Genomic DNA, 19,708 nt, shown 5'->3' with positions numbered 1-19,708 from the left:
GCTACAAAGAATAAGGTAGTGTTAACTTAAGAAATATCCCTACACACACACACACACACACACACACGCACCCTTATCACAGGCAAAAGGAGAGCAGGAGAAAGTAGGAGGAAAAACTTGTGTTCAAAAAACCAAAAGATGGCCAGCCTCGTTGAAACACAGAGCAACAAGGAGAACTGTACAAGGAGAGGCTACAGATAAGCTAGAGAACCAGGCAGAAGCGGGATCACAAAAGGCCTTTATTTATCTTTGTTGATAAACTCAATGTAATAAGAATTCATTAAAGAGCTTTTAAGTAGGAGAGTAGAGTCCAGATTCGATTTTATAAAAGATTACTTATAACTAAATACAGAAAACAGACCAGAGCACAGGAAAGTACACCCAGGAAGATCCATCAGGAAGCTCTTGCAGTAATCCACGTGAAGGAGAGCTGAAGTGTGGAGACCTAGCAGAGGTAAAATCATTAGCACTTTATGAAAGATTTGATAGAGGCTGAGGAAACGGTTATTACATAACTCAAGGAAATATTTATTTTATAAGGAAGTTAAAAATACCTATTCCGCTGATTAGAAGGGAAACAATCATCAATTCTTGGTTTTCTAGCACCACTGTGTGGATTAAACTCAATACTGCAGGAAGTGTGTAAGGTAACATAATGGCCCGAAGCAGTAATATTAGGCAATGATATAACAAATACATTTTCTTCATATTTGTGCAATCCTGAACAAGCCAGAGACTTCTTAGCTCGCTACCTTAGTACAACAGCTCGTCTGTGAATACACAGATCTGGAAAACCATTTTTGGAAACCATGAAATAGCCTAAGTGTTCAGTTGCTGCATTCTGCCAAGGTAATTTGTGTAAGTTATTAGGACACAAATGAAGGGCACATTACATTGTTTTGCAAAAGCTGACAGTACACAGAAAAAGGCCACCCGTGGCCCCAAATGAGAAAGGAAAGTTACTGCACTTACCACGTCAATCATTTTGAGTATACAAGGGCAGGCAGAGCAAACGAAAAGAGAAAAGCAGTGTCCAGAATGTGACAGAGCTGAGCCACTAGCAGGGCTCTTCTGTAGAGCCTAAGAGAGGGGTGGACAGCAGGGACAGTAGTCTCAAAACTAGCTTGGACCTTTTAACTGACTGAAGGAGAGGAATCTCTTTAGCAGGGGGCTAAGAAGCCAGTGTAGTAAACTATTTTATCATTTAACATTATCTTCCATTGGAAATAAAAGAGGTTTGCTGAAAAATTCTTCTTATTCTTTCAAAAAGAACTTAGGGCCTAACAAGAAGGAAATTTCTCTTAATCTTTACCTAAATTTCTTATAAAGCATGCATGGAACCTCAAAAACTTCTAGTTTTTCATTCACAAATTACTTACTGAATGTTGACTACATACCAGACATGGTGCCTGGTACTGGGCCAATACTGGTAGATAAAACAGACATGATCCCTTTCCTAATGGTGCTAACAATGGTCACAATTACCGCTTTTTGTCCTTTCAAAATATACAATTATGGTGAACCACATGAAATTGTCAATATTCAATGCTTCTGACACCGATTAAATATGATTCACTACGATACTTATATGAGCAAAGTACAGCAGTTTTTTAAAAAGGAAGAGGCAAAGAACACTAATTTACGAAGGTCATTTCTTAGACCACTCATCTTCTAGAATCAACCTAATGAATTAAATCTTCTTTTTACCTAATTACTGAGTTTGCTATTTGCATATAAACATAAAAAGGCAAGAGTACAAGTCTGTATAACAAGTTCTGAAGCAAAATTTATAGAACAGGGTAGAGCTTCTGTTTCTCTTCCCCAAATTTTCCTCCAGAAGAGTAGGCATGAATTTCATAGTAAACTTACATAAATACAGTGGTTACAAGGCTCTTCTCTCCCTTTACTCCAATTACAGCTTAAATCTTCACCAGCTTTTATTCTCCCTGCCCTGAAGAAACAGCCCGGAGAGACCACATAAAGCATTAGAAAAAGCATGCGTGTTAGGGTCAGGTTTGCCACTGGCAAGCAGCTTAAGGTTAAGTTACCTGACTTTCTACCCTGATTCCTCATCTGTAACAAAAGTTAATAATATGCATCCTATAAAATTATTCACAAGCTTAAGTTAAAAACATGTGAAGTATTTGCTACATGGCACCTCAGAAGAAAAAGAATGTTAATTTCCCTGTTCCTCTCCTTCCTTCCAAGGCTAATTCTCACACAGCTGTTTATGACTATTCTTTCTTGCCTCTTCTAGGCCCTTCCTCAAGTTATCTCCTCTCCACTGGCCCCTTCTCCTCCACTTATATACAAAAAGGTAAAAAACTTTCCATAAAAAAAATGACAAAAGTTTCCTCTTCTCTGCCCTGCACTCGGAGCTCTCTCGTACCCTGTACTTCTCAAACTTCTCTAAAAACATCCTACACTCCCATTTTCTCATTATCTTCATTAACCCATTTCAATTGTTTCTAGCTTTACTATTCTATAGAGATTATTTTTTAAAAATATGTATTGAGCAAACAAGATGGAATAATAGTGACCAGATTTATCCTTCTCTCAGAAACAACTAGTTAAGACAAAATGAAACAAACCAGACAAAATTACATGAAACAATTTTCAAAACGGGAGACAACAGGCAACAAAGGATAGTAATCCTTAAGAGAAGAGAAACACATGAGGTGAGCCTGACTACTGCCCCAGCTTAGAGACTTAGTAAGTTTCCAGTCCACAGCACAAAGAGGGAAAAGTGAGGCGGAACGTGACTAATTCCCTGGATTAAGGAAATTTCCCAGCTGAAAGTCTGGAAAGACTAAGGCATCCGGCAAAGTGCTAGGGGAATGAGAGAGAACTCCAGAGATCTGCAGAGGGTCTCTCTCAAACATTCAGCAGAGTACTAAGGCATATGTTTGAGGAAACTACCTCAGGCCACTGAAAGGATTAGAAGGAACAGTGTCGGGTACTCACACAAGGCTGAGACCTATGACTGCTCCCACAAGGCAGACCAGAGAAAACTCCTAATTCATAGGTACAGTACACAGAAAAGTCTTGTCTCAGTGGTGAGGAATAATTTTGCCCTAGACTGAGCACTGCTCCAGACCAGCCTAAAAAAACCATAAAGGTAAGACCCAGTGGAATTATTTCTGCTTCCAAGCAACTTAACTGCATCCCAGAACAAGGCTCAAGATTTATAAGAATACAAAAACGTCTTATACTCAGTAAGGTGAAATTCAGAACTTCTGGTATCCAATCAAAGATTACCAGGCATGCAAAGAGGAGAGAAAACAAAACCCACAATGAGAATAACCATTCAACAGAAGCCAATACAGAATGCCACAGAAGTTATAATTAGTGGAACGGAACATCAAAACTTTTATTAAAGTACATTCCAAATATTCAAAATGATAACCAGGGACATGAAAGTTATTAAAATTATTTAAATCAAACTTCTAGAAATGAAAACTATAATATCTAAGATGAAAAATACACTGGATGGGATTAATGACAGAATAGACATTGCAAAAAACAAGGTTACTGAAATTAAAGGCATGAAAATAGGAACTATCCAAAATAAAAGTTTAAAAAAAAATGAAAAGAGCATTGATGAGCTGGGGTTAACTTCCAGTACCCTAAAAAAAGGGTAACTGGATTCCTCAAAGGAGAAAACAAAGAAGGAAAAACAAAAACAAAAAAACTAGAAAACACAATGGCTGAAAACTTTCCAAACTTGATGAAACCTATAAACCAGTGAATCTAGGAAGTTCAACAAACCCCATACACAAGAATCATGAGGAAAACCACAGCAATATACAACATAATCAAACTGCTCAAAACTAATATGAAACAGAAAAATCTCAGAAGCAGCCAAAGAAAAAAAGAGGTGTTATAAATAAAAGAACAAAGGATAACATACAATCAGAAACAATACAAGAAGACAAGGGGGTAACACCATTAAAGCACTGAAAGAAAAAAAAAACCTGTCAACCTAGAACTCTGTCAAAATTCTGGCAAAAATATCTTTTGAAAATCGAGGCAAAATAAAAATGTTTTCAGACATACAAAAGCTGAAATATTTCATCACCAGAAGATTCACATTATCAGAAAGATTAAAAATCCTTCAGGCAGAAGGAAAATTATAGATAAAAATAATCTACATAAAGGAGTGAAGAGCAACAGATATGGCAACTATAGGAAAAAATACATAAGATTTTTTCCATATCATCTACATCTCTTTTAAGAGATAATTAACTATTTAAAGTAAAATAATAACAATGTATTGTGAGTTTATAGTAATATGTAAACACATGGCAACAATAGCATAAAGGAGAAAAATTTAAGTATACTTTTGTAAGGTTCCTATATTACACGTGAAGCAGTGTAACATGAGTGCATTGTGTAAGTTAAAAATGTATAGTATAAACCCTAAAGCAATCACTAAAAAAAGCCAAAAATTATAGCTAATAAGCCAACAAATGTGATAAAAATGGGTTCATTAAAAAAATACTCAATCCAAAAGAAGACAGAAAAGTGGGAAAATTCCATTTTCCCAAAGACTAAATGGACCAACAGAACACCAACAAGATGAAAGACCCAAACCTAACAAAATCAATGAACTCATTAAATGTAAACAGTCTAATTAAAAGATAGAGATTATCAGTTTGAATTAAAAAAGAGCCAACTGTTTTTGAAAAATAAGAAATGGACATTGAATACAAAGACACAAATAGGGTAAAAGTAAAAGAATGGAAAAAAATATATATACACATATATACACTCACTTTGGTAACGTTAATTAAAAGAAAGCTGGAGTGACTAGTATTAAACAGTAGAATTCAGAGCAGACTATCACCAAAGATAAAGAAGGTTACTTCATAATGATAAGGTGGTCAATTTATCGAGAGGACATAATTAATAACGTTTATGTAACATAAAACAGCTTCAAAATACATGAAGCAAAAACTGATATAGCTGCAAGGAAAAATAGGAAAACCCACAATTATAGTCAGATTTCAATATCCCTCTCTCATACAGTAAGGATAAATTCAAAGTAATTGTGCTGAGTAAAAGAAGCCAGACAAAAAAGTACATACTGTCTAATTCCATGCATATGAAACTCCAGAAAACATAAATGAATCTATAGTGACAGAAAGCAGATCAGGAGTTGCTTAGGGACTGAAAGGAGAAGGGGAGGAACAGAGGGCTGGTTACAGAAGGGCACAAGGGAATTTTGGGGAATGAGAGCTAAGTTTACCATCTTGATTGTGGTGACGCCTTCAGGAGTGTATACATACACATGTCAAAACTTGTCAAACTATACACTTAAATATGTTACTGTCAATTATATCTCAATAAAGCTGTTCAATGTTATCTGTAATATAAAGATCATTCATCAGGCATGCTCCAGCCAGGAGATGAAGCACTGAAAAAGATGGATACAGGACCCTCAATACAGAATAGTCTTAGCAAAGAAAAGAGACACCAAATGCAACAAAGTGTGCTAAAGTCTGCGAAGTCCCAGGTACCATGGGAAAGTACAGATTCTAACGTGTACAAATTCTATGGCATAGATTCAAACTAAATAGTCAAGAAAGGAATCGCTGAGTCAATAAACATGTAAACCAAGATGAAAGAATGGAGTATGAATTAGCTAGGTGAAATACAGGAGGAAAATAAATACATTTACTGAATGAAGATTCTAGGGGAAAAAATGTAAGGTAAATGTCCAGAAATAGAACTGCTGGGTCAAAGGGCAGTTAAAATTTTATATGAAAGGTTTTTTTACTTAGTTCTTTGGAACAGAAAAACACAAAGTGACATTTACTATTTATGTAGCAGAGAAGATTTCAGAACAATTTAATTACAATTAAGACAAGAGAATAAAACTCAATCCTAGCTCTTTGAGACCAGACACCACATCTTCATTCTCACATTCCAAATGCAGAGCGTCACACACCACAGGTGCCTGCCATTTGCTGAATTAATATAAATTCCTTGGGTTGGTTATAAAAGAAATCAAATTGTCAGGAGGAGCTGCTTAGTCATAGTTCACAATATCTCTAGAAGTGATAGTTTTTAAAAGAATTAACCTCTTCTTCTTCATCCTCCTCAAATAATTCTTAACGAAAGCCCCTTATCTGAACTACTGCAAAGCCTCCAAATTGGTTTTTCCAGTCTCCATTCCCCTCTTCTTCCAAACTCAGTCTCCACAAAGCCTAGGAGTAATCAATTCAATCCCCAAGCCTGTCATTTTCCTTCATACTTAAAACCCTAAACAGCACCTCATTGACTCCATCTGTGCATGCCAAACAGCCTCTAAGACCAAAACCAGTGAAATCAGGCGAGAAAAAGGACAACTTAACAGGTTTTCAAAAGTTAATGTATTCAATTTAGAGGACTATTTGTTGTGAGATTCTGCTTTCTGCTTTTTTGGTGTTAAAATATCCTTTTGCTTATGAAAGGGTGGACGAGTACATGACAGTTTTTAAGAAACACCTCCACTAAGCAAATTAAAAAATTGGCAAATCTGTGACAGCTGAGCTTTATATTTTATTGTAGTGGCCCATGGAAGTCTGGGAAACACTGACTTAGGGCAAAGTCCAAAAGACAAAAAGTGCCCTCATCTAAGTCCTCTCATTTTCCCAGGAAATTTTTTGCTCTGGCAATACAGGGCTGTAATAGTGTCCTGCACACAACCTCATTTTTCCCCTTTGCTTTGCCATGAATGGAATGACCTCAACAACTTCTCTTCTTCGTTTACCCCGTTTTCTGAGTACCCACTACGCCAAGCACTAGAGAGAGCAGTAAGCAAAAGAGAAACACACCATTGTACCCGTGGAACTTACAGCCTAGCAGAGGAAACAAATACCAAATAAATGTAGAATTAAACTGTAGTAAGTACTGCCTTAGAAAGAATAGAATGAAAGAGCCCAAAATCCAAGGCTGGAAGCCTAGCTAGGAAGGTACTATGGTTCCCGTGAGAGATAATGACTGGAACAGGGATAGGGGCATAGAGAAGCCAAGATTTTGAGTTGATTGGATTTGCTGAAAACCTGAATAGGAGCTAAAAGAAAAGAAATACACCAAAGTCGACTCCACTATGAGCAACTATATCGACTTGCCGAGTAGTCACAATACTTTATGCTTCCCTGGATCTATGCCCTTTGGTTTGAGCTTCCCATACTGACTCTAGGCTTGATTACATGACTTGCTTTGGCCAATGGGACAACAGTAAAATTACTACAAGCAGAGCTTGATACAGCACTTGTGCATTGCTTCTTGTCTCTCCAAATAAGCCTATGCCAGCCTGCTGAAGGATGCGAGACCTCAAGGAGGAAAGCCAAGCAGAGAGCGTCAGAAATAATCTTAAACCAGACTACAGCCAGAGAACCCCCAAATTTATAAGAAGTCCAGTCATGACTAGAACCACCTAGCTGACCTGTAGAGGTGTGAGCAGTAATAACTGCTTATAGTTTTGAGACACTGAGTTTTGGGATTTTTTTTAATGCAAAGGTAACTAACATAGTGGTACCATTTACTCACACGGGGTGGGAGAGAGAAGGGAAGGAAAAGAAATATTAAGCTCACTTCCTCTTACCTTGGTCAACTCCTACCTACCATTTAAAGCTTAACTTAGACATCAACTCCTTCAGGAAGCTTTCCCAGATGTCCTGGGCTGGTTTGGGAAAGATATTGAAATACTACCATTATGTTTTGTACATATCCCTATCACTGCTTTACCACACTGTCTTATAATTATCTACTTACACTTCTTATTCCTAACCAGACAATAGCATTTTTATGTTACTGTGTCATATTCACCTTGTCAGTATCAGCATATAGCATAAAACAGGCTCTTAATAGAGATTTCTGAATTTACTACGTAAGTTATATATTAAATGAATAAACATTTACTTGATAGTGTGAAGTCTATTAACTATTTCTCAAAGTGTGATTCACTGACAATATGTATTGGAACCAATACGGTTTTCTATTAAAAATGCAACCCCTGGGCTTTTCATCTTTAACAAAAATATCATTCTTTATGTTGTAAAAACAAAGATGAATGTTCTCGCCATCTACAAATAAACAAAACTAGTAGTAGAAGTACGGGTGCTAAACCAACTTTTCCTCAAACTTCTCTCGAAACGTAATCCACGATAGTCTTTAGTCTGACAGCCCCTAGGTAATTAAAAATACTCTTAACTGCAATGGACTTTCTCTTCTAAGAACTGGGTCTCGGCCAGAGGAAACAGGAGCAGAGGGTCCTCCAAACAGTTTGGCTTCTCAACACACACGTTTACAGAGGCTGCACCAGGACGAAAGTCTATCCTGAGCTTTCGCCGCAGCAGGGGCCAGGCCAAGACCCACAGGCGGGCAGAGTCCAGCCAGCACCGCGTTAAGGAACGCGGAGCCCGGGCGGCGGAGCCGAAGGCCGAGCCAGAGTCCCGCTACGAAAAACCCACTAGAAGGCGGCTCTCTCAGGGTTCAGAAATGGGCGTCCTTCTCCAGAAGCAGCCACCCTGAGTCCACCCGAGCCCAGCGGGCCGTGAGGAAGGCCACGGTCGCCTTGCCAGCTGAAGTCAGAAAGGAAGAAAGTGCTGGAAGGGCCAGGCAGAAAGCAGCCGAAAGGGTAAAGGAACAGAGTGCGAGGGGACGCCGCCGCTTCCCACCTGCGTCAAGCTCCAGCTGGTAACAGGGCAGCGGCTCGAGGGAGAGCTTGTAACCTTCGAAGCGGGGATCCAACAGAGGTCTTTTCACCCGCAGGGAGCAATTAGCTGCCACCTCCATCGCCTTCCAGGGTCCTAGCGTGATAATTAATAAATCTCCCGTTAAAAGGTCCGCGCTTAACTCGCAGCACGCAGCCTGGGAGGCAGCGTGGTTCCCATCCCAGAAAACACTGCGGTGTGGCGTGCCTTCTGGGAAACGTAGTGTTCTCGAGAAAGTTGGTTCTGTTGCATGCTGGGATGTGTAGTTTTCCGGGGACGTTCCTGCTCATACGACAGCAGGAGCTGGACTCTCTTACCCAGAAGGCGGAGCGACCAGGAGGCGGCCCGCGCTGGTTAAATTCTCACATTATAGGCAGAGTGGCGAGACCCGCCCCGGAAATGCGTGTGCTAGCTTTCTGTGTGCTTAGGTGCCCGAGCTACTGAGGGTCTAGGTCCGGGCAGCCGAAGACTGTGGTAGGTAACGGTCGTCAGCGCAAGGGTCATTTCGTCGCTGGGAAGGGACGGCCCTCGCCCGCGGTGATGGTGGTGAGCTATGCCCGTGGTCCTCAGGGCCGGGACCCGGGCCCAGCCCAGGCTCGTTTCGATGTGCTGTCTTTCGTTAGCTTCCCCGACCCGCGCTCGCGGGCCTGTAGGGCTCTCCGACAGGGCGTGCTACCGGAGTTGGCCTGAAGCCAGTCCTCGCTTTGTTTTCTGGCTCCTCCCCTCCCGCCTCTCCCGCTGTCTCCGCCCTGTTCTATTTTCCCAAAGAATGTCTGAACTGGGAGGGATCCCCTAGCGCCCTTGTTTTACCAGTGAGAAAACTGAGGCCTTGAAGAACTGACTTGTCCAAGGTCACTATCTGTATTTTAGGGGCCAAGGCAAGATCAAGTTAAATATTCTAGGAATGGTACTGTCTAGACCTTATATTATTTTGAAAATGTTAGCCTCCAACTTCAAAAGCAAACATTTCCTAGTCCCTTTTCAACCTCTCCTTTTTCCTGTTCCACTCAAAAAAAGAAAGAAAATCAACTCTGAAAACTCATTGCCAGTCTAAGTTTTCATATAAGCGAGGTTGGAGACAACACAAGTTGTCTCAAGTTAGTGACAGATGAGTGGAGTAATGTTAGCTTATCCCAAGTTTTACAACCTAACCTTACTCTCCTTTCTGCACTGTTTTGTTTGTTTTTACTAAAAATTGAGAATTTTCTAAGTTAAGAGTTAGTTTGAGATTTGTTTTCTCTTTAACCCACCAGCAAGCTCTTTGGTAAACAGCGAGCACACACACAAACTTAAAGCTAGTTTGACAGTTGTAATTCTGGATATATCCTAGTGAAAAGTAAAGTAAAGCACTTAAAGCTTTACTAGGAAATTACACTTTTCACCAGGTGTGTTTAATCTCTTATTGATAGTTAGGTAATATAGTTCCCCCAAAATTGTGAATGCAGTTAAGGTGCGGAAATGATTAGCAATTATGTGCTGTTAAAGTGTTTGGGAGCTTCTAGGGTCACAGTACCTGAGTTTAAATCCTCTTTTTACCAGTTTACTATCTCAGTGCCTCAGTTTCCTCATCTGTAAAATACAAATTATCTTAATACTACTTACATAAAAGAATAAGATCTGGGAATTAAATGAGATAAAAAGTCAATGTGTTAACCCAGTGCCAGGCACATAAATGTTTAATAAATGTTACAGTAATTATTATTATCCAAAGACTTACTGATAAAGAGTATATGGGGGAAGAAAACTGAATAGTTCATCATTATGACTTCTTGGGATGCAGTAAATAATACTAAGAGTAATGAATTAACACATTGTTGAAATTTATCACCCCTTCAGTTGACAGAATGTTAAACATGTTGAGGTGCTTGCCTAGAGGATTTAGAAAAAAATGCTTTGTAAGTATTCTATATCTGAAAGTACATGTTGATGTTCAGGTTAGCAAGATGAACAAAGATGCGCAGATGAGAGCAGCGATTAACCAAAAGTTGATAGAAACTGGAGAAAGAGAACGGTAAGTAACAGATTATGTTAATTAATTAAATTTAACATCTTTAAATTATAGTTGTGTTATGAGAATCTAAATATCAAATAACAAAACTGATGTCAGTGGAAGTAATTACAGAAAATTGAGATTATCAAAAGCTTCAATTCTTGTCATCTCTAAAAAAGTGATTAGTTCTGTTCAATATTGCGAGACTTGGAAGGAGATAATGTAGAAAGATGAACAAGAAATGACTCTCAAAAAATATATAATCTAATGGAGAAGAAAAATGCATACTCAAATAACTACAATTGAAGATACAATGTTACTCAGTTTTTAACAGGGAGACAACATGAGAGAACCAGTTTCAATTACCAAACTCTTTTAACCTGAGAGTAGCATGTGCTATTCCTACTCTCGGAAACATTCTTCTTCCTCCCTCCCGTCTTTAATTCTAGCTCATCATTCAGGTCTTAATTTAAATATCATCTCTTCTAGGAATCTGTTAACTCCCACATACCTTGTCCTGTCATAGCTTTTAATCACCTTGTATTGTAACCACCTACTTTGCTAGTTTGTATCCTCCAATATAATCAGAGTTTCTTGACAGCAGAAATAAACCCAGCATCATGCTTAGCACATAATTAGCCAAGTAAATATTTGAAGAATGAACAGGTTTGGAAGTACAAAGGAATCAAAAAAGACTTCCTGGAGTGGGATGATAAATTGTATGAGAGAAATATATATAAAAAACAAGAGGGATCTTTCAGCTCTACCTGGAGGTTAATGTGATCAGTAAATGTCTCACAGAATAGTAAAAGAGGTACTTAAGCCGGGAGAGAAAGATTAGCCATTCCCCAACCCAATAAAGGAGGGATGACAATCTAGGCAGATGGAACCAAAGCAAAGAGATTTGTTACAACATAATATTCTGGGGAACTGCACAATTAAAATGTGAAAGATAGTGGACAGGAAGAGTGTGGCTTTTGTATAATCGGAAATCTTTCAATTGAAAATGATAAACTGAACTCAGGAACTGGCTCAAACAATGGAAATATATAAGCTCATGTAACTAAAAGTCTAGGGCTTAAGGGTTCTTCAGGCACCACTCGCTCCAGGTACTCAAAAATTGTTGCCAAGAATGTCTTCTCTCTCTCTCATCTCTGCTTCCCTCTGTATTGGCTTTATTCTCAAGAAGGCAGTACCCACAGGGTGGCAGAGATTAGCGGTTGAAACTTTACATCCCTCCAGCTGAGACTGCCTTCCCCCTAGTAGTTTCAGCAAAGGACCTAGCTTGATTACGATCTTACTTAGGTAACAGATCATTCATGATCAGCCTTGCCTAGGTCACATTTCCATTGCTAGAGCCCAACCCAGATTTCTTACACCGAGAGTTGTGGAGTGTTTTTACTGTCAAAGAAATGGCAGGGAAATGGATGGTGGGTTTGCAGAAACTACTGTTGAATTCATCCTTGGGTGGTGGGAGTCATTAAAAAATTTTAAGAAAAGGAATGACTAGATCACATCTGCACTTGAGGAATGTTACTTTGGCAGTGTGGAGCAGAGACTTGAAGGGCTAGAGATAGATTGCAAAAGATAACATGAGATTAAAAGTGAAAAACAACAAAAATGGAAAGGAGAACTTAGAATTTTTTTTAAAGTAAAGTCAACAACCCTTGATATGAGGAATAAGGAATGAGGAAGAAGGCCTCTAGAACAGTGTCTTGAGAAACTAAGAGGATTGCCAGTGATAAGCATAGGGGATTATGTATTGTTTATTTGTATTTCCATCATGCAGCTCAAAGTTACTGAGTTTCTACTTAATACCATGTACTGTTGAGGTGCTGGAGATACAGTAGTGAAGTCGGTTCTTTTATACAATTCACAGTCTAATGGGAGGAGACAGAAAATAGATGTGTAATGTGTCATGGTGATGAGTTCTAGAGGCAAAATAAAGCAGAGAATAATCAGGTGTGTAATTTTGGATAGAAAAAAAAACAAGGCTTCACTGATAAGAGATCAAAAGGATATGAGGGTATGAGGGGCCTCTAAGCTCTTGAGACAGGAGCTTGCCTGGCATTTTGAGGAACCCATAGAAGCTAATGAGACTGAGTAAATTGGGAGAGGGAGAGAAACGATAAAGTCAGAGCCATCACTGGGGAGGGGGCAGACCACGGAAGGTCACTTACGCTGTAGTAAAGACTCAGAACTTTATTTGGAGTAAATTGGGAAGCCACTGGAGGGTTCTGAGCAGTGGGAGGAGAAGGAACTGTACACAGGAACAATCAGGGGGACAAGTTAGGAGGTTTTGGCAACAATCTAGTCAAGAGACAATGGTGGCTCTGTAGTAATGGCAGAGGTGGTAAAAAACATTTGGATTTCAGATATGTGTTTTAAAACTGGAACCAGGGGATGAGGAATACCTCAGTGGCAGAGAATGTGCTTAGCATGTAGGAGGTCCTGGGTTCAACCCCCAGTACCACCATTAAAAAATAATAATAATTTTAAAAATAATAAAATAGGTGATTGGTATAGCTCACTGGTAGGGCACATATTTAGAATGCACAAGGCCCTGGGTTTAATCCTCCATTAAAAAAAAAAACACAGAACGATCATTTCAAAAATAAATGGGCATGTGCTCACAGTTAACAGCAAAAAAATTTTTAAAATAAAACCAGAACCGATAGGATATGCTTATGGATTGGATGTTAGTGTTAATCAGAATTGCTGAGTGAAGGACGCTGCCAAGGCTTCTGGCTTGAGGACCCAGTTGGCATTTTGACAAGAACAGGTTGAGGTGGAAGAGAAGCAGGAGTTGGAGTTTGGTCCTATTAAGATTAAAAGACTTAATTAAACGCTGAGATGAAAATGTCACGTAGTAGATGTCAGGAATATTGAAAAAGAAGCGGTTTGGTTTGGGATGTGACATGTTTAAGCTAAGAAATGAGATGATTTAGGTTGAAGATTGAGGGTTTTTTAAGAGGAGGCATGGCAAAGGGATAAAGTATTTTATTGTACCCATGATGCCATTAGTTGCAATACACACCGTTATTTTTTTTACCAGTAAGAATAAAGAAAATACTGCCAATTAAATTATGATAGGCATGCCAATTACTGAAATATTAAAATGTGTTTTAGAATTAAACACCATAGTTAATGTATAATTTAGAAGGTTAGTGGGTAAGAGGGAGGGGGAAGTCTGTGAGGTCAGAGAGAGATAATGGATTTTGGAGTTTTTAAGATTTCAACAGTGCAGCTGCTTCAAACTCAACTAATACCTTTTGACATTGTACAAAACCCACAATATTCCTTTTGGTGGAGGGAAGTAGAAAGTATGTAAGAAGACCAGAAACTAGGTTTTCATAAGAAGTATTGTACTCCACCCACTTCATTGAACTTGATTGATGACAAGAATAAGACCCAGAGTTTAAATGACTCGCGTAAGATCAAAAAACTTTTAAGTGATAGAACCAAAATTAGGTCATGGTTGAACTGAAGTTTTGTAACTGGAAGGCAGGGGATTTTTAACTGAACAGTTGAAACTTTGCTTCAAACATTCCTATCTAAGATATTGTATGCTGTTGTAGTTTAATTTGGAAACACTTCTTTTTCAACAGCCTCAAAGAATTGCTGAGAGCTAAATTAATTGAATGTGGCTGGAAGGATCAGTTGAAGGCACACTGTAAAGGTAATCAGTTTCATTTAGAAGATAAGCTAATTCCATTGCTCTCAACTGTGCTGGTTTGAAATTCACTAGAAAAAAATATAGTATTTTAAGATATATTGATATTGAGTGCTCAAGTATAATTTTATAAACAAATAGAAAATTGAATCCTGTGGCAATGATAACCTTCTCTCAGTGATGATTTGTAGACCTGTTTTCTTTGTGTGTCTCTTAAAACATTAAGTGAGTCAGGATTTTCTGTGGCATGGAATCTTATCTTTCCTGGTATGCTCAAAGTGAAACATGTTATTCCTAGTCTGTTTTAACTTAATAACAAGTTGAGCACTTTAAGGTTGACAGACTTACAGGAATTACATCTCCTGTCTTTAAAAAATGTAGAATGGAAACTTGTTAAATTGCTGGATATTGATGATGATGCCACTAGATAGATGAGCCTCCTTCCTTTCTGGCTCAGCTTTTGGTAAAATGGAATCCTGGATATTTACAGTGAATTCTCATTGTATTGTAATGGTCTCTACAAACAATAATGATAATAGGGACTATTTATATCATTAACTCTAAGAAGGCAATGTGGCAAGTTAGTAAAAGCATAGACTTTGAGATCATACAGACCTTCACTGGTAAAAGACTAGAGCTGGATTTCAAGTCATGTTTGAATGAGCTATTTAATCTTTAATCCTCATTTGCCTCACCTGTGAAGTGGGAAGAATGCCCAGCCCATTAAATTATTGTGAATATTAAATGATGAAATTAAATGAAGTAAAGCGCCCAGCACATAATAGGGGTCCAGTAAGTGTTAATTGCTTTCCTCCTTCTCTTTCTTTTGGCCCAGCATTGAGAAGAGAAAGGAGCAAAGGAGTTGTTCTGTACTTTAATTTGGGGCTGTGAAATTACGAGTTAGACTCAAATAATAGCTTTTTCCCCCTCCATGTTCAAGAGCTGGTATGAGTATAGTGAAATAAAGTCTGTGCAATTGTAAATTCCCAGCTTTTTATAAATATTAGATTTGAATTTACAGTTTAAATTCACTCTGTTATAATTGTTTTATGATTTTGATTTGGTGAATACTTACTGTATTTAAGGTTGAACTAAATCTTCATTTGAAAAGAAAAAAAGAAGTGTCCTCTTTTTTTTTTTTAAAGACCAGTCTGCACTCTAAAAACATGATCTTAACCCTTCCTCTATGAAAATCTTTCTTACAGATAATGATTTTAAATGATATGATTTGTTTTTTGCTTTTGCATAAGAGGTAATTAAAGAAAAAGGACTAGAACACGTTACTGTTGATGACTTGGTGGCAGAAATCACACCAAAAGGCAGAGGTAAGGAATAGAAATTGTGTGAAAGGAGCCGTGTGCTAAGACCTGATTTTTTTCTCTCTTGCTGGTTCAGCTTTTTCTTTTTACGATGAAAAGCACCCTTCCCAGAATTATATGGGTACTTGCATCTCCTCTTTGGGAGGAGTTAGAGTTTCCTCACTAACTTCCTTGCATGGTCTTGAGCAACAAACAAGAGGCATAAAGTGTTTTTGCACTCTTAAAACAGTATATAAATGTAAGTTGATACGGCTGTTAAAATACTATGTTACTATGTTAAATACATAATTTTTTTTTAAATGGGATTTTTTAAAGGCAAGCATTACCTGAAGCTAGGATTTATAAACTTTATCCTAATCAGAGTTTTACTCCAGCCAAGTCATTGTGCTCTTTCCTATTAAAAACAAAACTTTTCTTGAATGTCTGATTAAGAGTTTGGTAGCTCCATAACTTCATGGTCAGGGTAATTCATATTTAAGACTTATACTTCAGCCACCTTCTTAGTGTCTCCTTTTAATGCCTTGTTTACAGAAGCCAAAGGAAAGAGGAAATAGTACATTAACACTGATAAATACGTGATAGATATTAAGTCAGGAACTACATCATATATGAGGTGTAACTAGATTATTTTCATTGATTTTGAGAAAGTTGTGTTGTTTTTTGGTTTTTTGTTTTTGTTTCTGTTTTGTTTTTGTAGTAATAAGTAGAAGCAGGAATTCAGCTGTGAAGGTAAAGAAAATTACTAGAGAGTACGAGGATACTTTCCCTGAACTCGCTACCACCTGGCAAGGAGCTAAACATTCCATGGCCCTTCCCAGCCATCTCTTAGAGCTGTTTACAGCTGAATATGACCTTTTTGGTTAAGCAGGCATATCTCAAAGGGGAAAAAATAGTATTTATTGTTCCCCCCATGGATTTGTATTTTTAAATGATTTTTACTTTTCTATTTTTCTTCTGTAATTTATGCTTAATCTGTTAACATTTAAGAACTGGTTATACAGGCTAGAAATTGTCCTCTGCTTCTCCTTCCGTGCTTATGTCTAGGACATTTCAATCCCTTGTAATCCCCCGGCTGGAGAATGAGCAAACAAGGAAAAGAGAAGTAAAAATTAATCTTTTCTTTTATGTTTGTAGTCTTCTTTCTATTAGCAAGATTAGGATTTATTTTTTAAATTGACAGCAATATTGTACAGTAAAATTGACCTTTTTTTTAGTGTTCAGTTCTGTGAACCTGTGTATTAGATTCATGTAACCATACCCTAAAGAGTCTCTCAAGCTTTTCCTTTATAGTCATACCCTATTGGTTACCCCAAAACAACTGATCTGTTCTCAATCACCATAATGTTGATTAAAAGTATATTTAATATACATATTGATTACATTTCCAGTAGACCTGAATTAACTATATAGTCTTTATTTCTAGGCAGGCTTAAACTATACAATTTAAAAAAAGAAGTATCTATCTTATTTGATTTCTGTATTTGTGGATTTTTTTATAGAAATATTGAACTGTATCTGAAATTTTCATTACCTCTGGATACAAGCAAGTAACATTAGAAGTTTATTCCCTATTCCTTATTAGTAGCCAAAAGGGGGGAAGATAGTGTAAATTTGTTTATTGACATTGAATATTAATACAAATTTCAAAGAGCATTTTTAGCTTAATATTCTCAGTAGATAATACAGTAACATGGTTCAAAATTTTAAAAATATAATACAACTACTGTTGAAGTTTTTGCATCTTTGCTGATTCAAGAGAGTATGTGCATTTATTTCAATACAATATTGCCAAATTACCTTCCCAAAAATGTTGTTTCAGTTTACTATTTCTCCCACCAGCTAATATGAGAGCACTAGTTTTCCCTCAATCTTGCTAATACATATATTACTGACCTTTGGGTTTTTTGCCAATCTGATTGTCAAACATGCTATCTGAATGTGGTATTAATTTTCATTTCTGTTACGAAGTTAAGCCCCTCTTTGTTCTTAATCTCCTTTGCTAATTTTTCTGTAAGCCGGCTGATCTTTTTTTACCAAGTTGAGGAAATTGTATAGTAGAGAGATTACCCCTCTTTTGTTAGAGTATACTCTCAGTTTTTGTTTTCATTTATGGTGATTTTCACCAAGCTTATTAAGTTGTTGCTTTTTAATCAAATTTGTCAATCTGTTGCAGCCTCTGTGTTTAAAAAAGGCCTTTTTCCACTCTTAGTTTAAAGAATTTTCCCACAGTATTTTCAGGTACTGGATAGTTCATTCAAATAATGAATTGCAAATTTCTCAGATGCCTTTACCTATTTTTTTATTGAAGCATGAGAGTTATTTATGAAATTATTTTATTGATAATCCTGAATAAAATATCAAATCTCAAATTGACAGATTAATTAAATGGAATCTTCTTACTCTTATATTTTTCTTTTTATATTTCAGCCCTGGTACCTGACAGTGTAAAGAAGGAGCTCCTACAAAGAATAAGAACATTCCTTGCTCAGCATGCCAGCCTTTAAGATTGAATTAGATTGTGTTGTTTTGTGGTTTTATTTCTGAAAGTAAAACTTGCCATAAATTAGGAATCAGTTTCCCAAAATAAAATCCTTTTTTGTATGATGGTATACAGTTTTCAGTAATGATGTATACATTGTATTGATTTTTTTCCTTAAATGTGTTATTTTAATAAATATCTCATGAATGAGTTTGACGTTTCCTTGGATTTTGGAATAAATGGGACTTTATTAATAATTCATCAGATTTGTTGTGAGAAAAAGTCAGCAATTAATATAGTTTAAGTATTAACTATGTAAATGTAAGTAAGCAAATCTCTGTACTAACTGAGGAGAAGCAGGCAGCCTCTTCTGATTGTTTGGATATAGTGTATTCTTTTGAATCCCTATAATATTTTATAATATATGTCTCATCTTGTACTACAGATATCTTATTTCTTAACTGTTATAAATGCTAAGGGTTAGGACTGGGTCTTACTCATCTTTATGTGCCTTCCTTATTCCTCAAAGAATTTAACCATCTCATTGGAAGAGAGAACACTTGCAAACTGGCTCCATACCAAGCTCCTCTCACATACTCTACTCATCTGAACTTTGAAAGCAGAAACTAAATTGCATCCCCACATACTAAGGTCAAGAAAGAACTTAATGGGAAATAATCTCCACCCATAGCTTTACTCTGACATCAAGATTGCCAAATCCATGGACTTTTGTATATATTTATGTGACCTCTGCTGGAAAATGAGAATGGTGACCATCCTGCCACTTGGAACTTTCTTCCCACTCCTCACGTTTATACCTATCACTGGAGACTCCTTCTGTTTCTTGTGGATACCTTTTGCTGTGTGGAACTTTAAATAATGATGTTTCTTAGTGCTCCCTCTGGGCCGTCTGCCTAATGATATAATTTCCTGGGCAAATGCCAGGAAACTTGGGTCGGATCATGGCTTCAAATACTGAGAGATTGATAAATGGTAAATTGCATCTCCAACCCAGCCTCCAGATCCATACACTCAGCTGCTCTGGACCAGCTTCCGTGAATGTCCATAAACACCTCAAACTGACCATACCTCAGAGTGGTTTTTTTTTCTTTTTTTTTTTTCCCTCCTGTGTTGCTCTTCTCTGTGAGTGGTGCCTCCCAGATGTACAGATTACCCGAGGAATTTGTTAAAATACTGAATGAAGGTGAGGGATATGGCACAAGATTCTGGATTTCAGATAAGCTCCCCAAATATGCTTTTGCTGCTGATAAAGACCCCTTTGTAGCAAGGCTGTAAATGGTGCACTCCCTGCCCTCTTAGTTCAAGCCCAGATGAGTGCAGTAGGCTCCGGAATACTTCCCTGCCCACTGCCCCCCAATATGGCTTCCATGCTATTGCCTAAGTGACCTTACTAAAACCCAAGCCTACTCATGTTATTCCCCTACTTGAAATTTCAGTGACTTTTCCTGGTTTGCAGGGTAAAAGTCAAGCTCAGCCATAGCACCCAGGCCCTTCTCGATCTGCCACTTATTTATTTCTCTGGTT

At 37.6% G+C, this 19,708-nt stretch overlaps 2 protein-coding genes across 3 annotated transcripts in view; one reads left to right on the top strand and one right to left on the bottom strand.

Annotated features, from left to right (window-relative positions):
• NUDCD1 (NudC domain containing 1) overlaps window positions 1-8,881 on the bottom strand; it is a 62,255-nt gene extending 53,374 nt beyond the window's left edge. The window contains exon 1 of the mRNA XM_031439496.2: window positions 8,667-8,881. Within this exon, the coding sequence (XP_031295356.1) occupies window positions 8,667-8,784 (118 nt within the window). The 5' untranslated portion in view covers window positions 8,785-8,881. The remainder of the gene's footprint in view (window positions 1-8,666) is intronic.
• Window positions 8,882-9,089: 208 nt separating this feature from the next.
• ENY2 (ENY2 transcription and export complex 2 subunit) lies at window positions 9,090-19,066 on the top strand. 2 transcript variants are annotated; one of them, XM_010985138.3, is made up of 5 exons: window positions 9,090-9,248; window positions 10,637-10,713; window positions 14,301-14,371; window positions 15,616-15,690; window positions 18,112-19,066. In XM_010985138.3, exons 1-5 carry the CDS (start codon window positions 9,243-9,245, stop codon window positions 18,186-18,188), a joined length of 306 nt encoding a protein of 101 aa, XP_010983440.1. In that variant the 5' UTR covers window positions 9,090-9,242; the 3' UTR covers window positions 18,189-19,066. The 2 variants fall into 2 exon arrangements, with proteins under 2 accessions (XP_010983440.1, XP_010983441.1); XM_010985139.3 differs by having other exon boundaries at window positions 9,092-9,176.
• Window positions 19,067-19,708: the final 642 nt, after the last annotated feature.

The sequence above is a fragment of the Camelus dromedarius genome, chromosome 20, assembly GCF_036321535.1.
Source record: "Camelus dromedarius isolate mCamDro1 chromosome 20, mCamDro1.pat, whole genome shotgun sequence".
Classification (NCBI taxonomy): Eukaryota; Metazoa; Chordata; class Mammalia; order Artiodactyla; family Camelidae; genus Camelus; species Camelus dromedarius.
The sequence above is the reverse complement of the archived record's forward strand: the minus strand, read 5'-3'. Positions and strand labels throughout refer to the sequence as shown.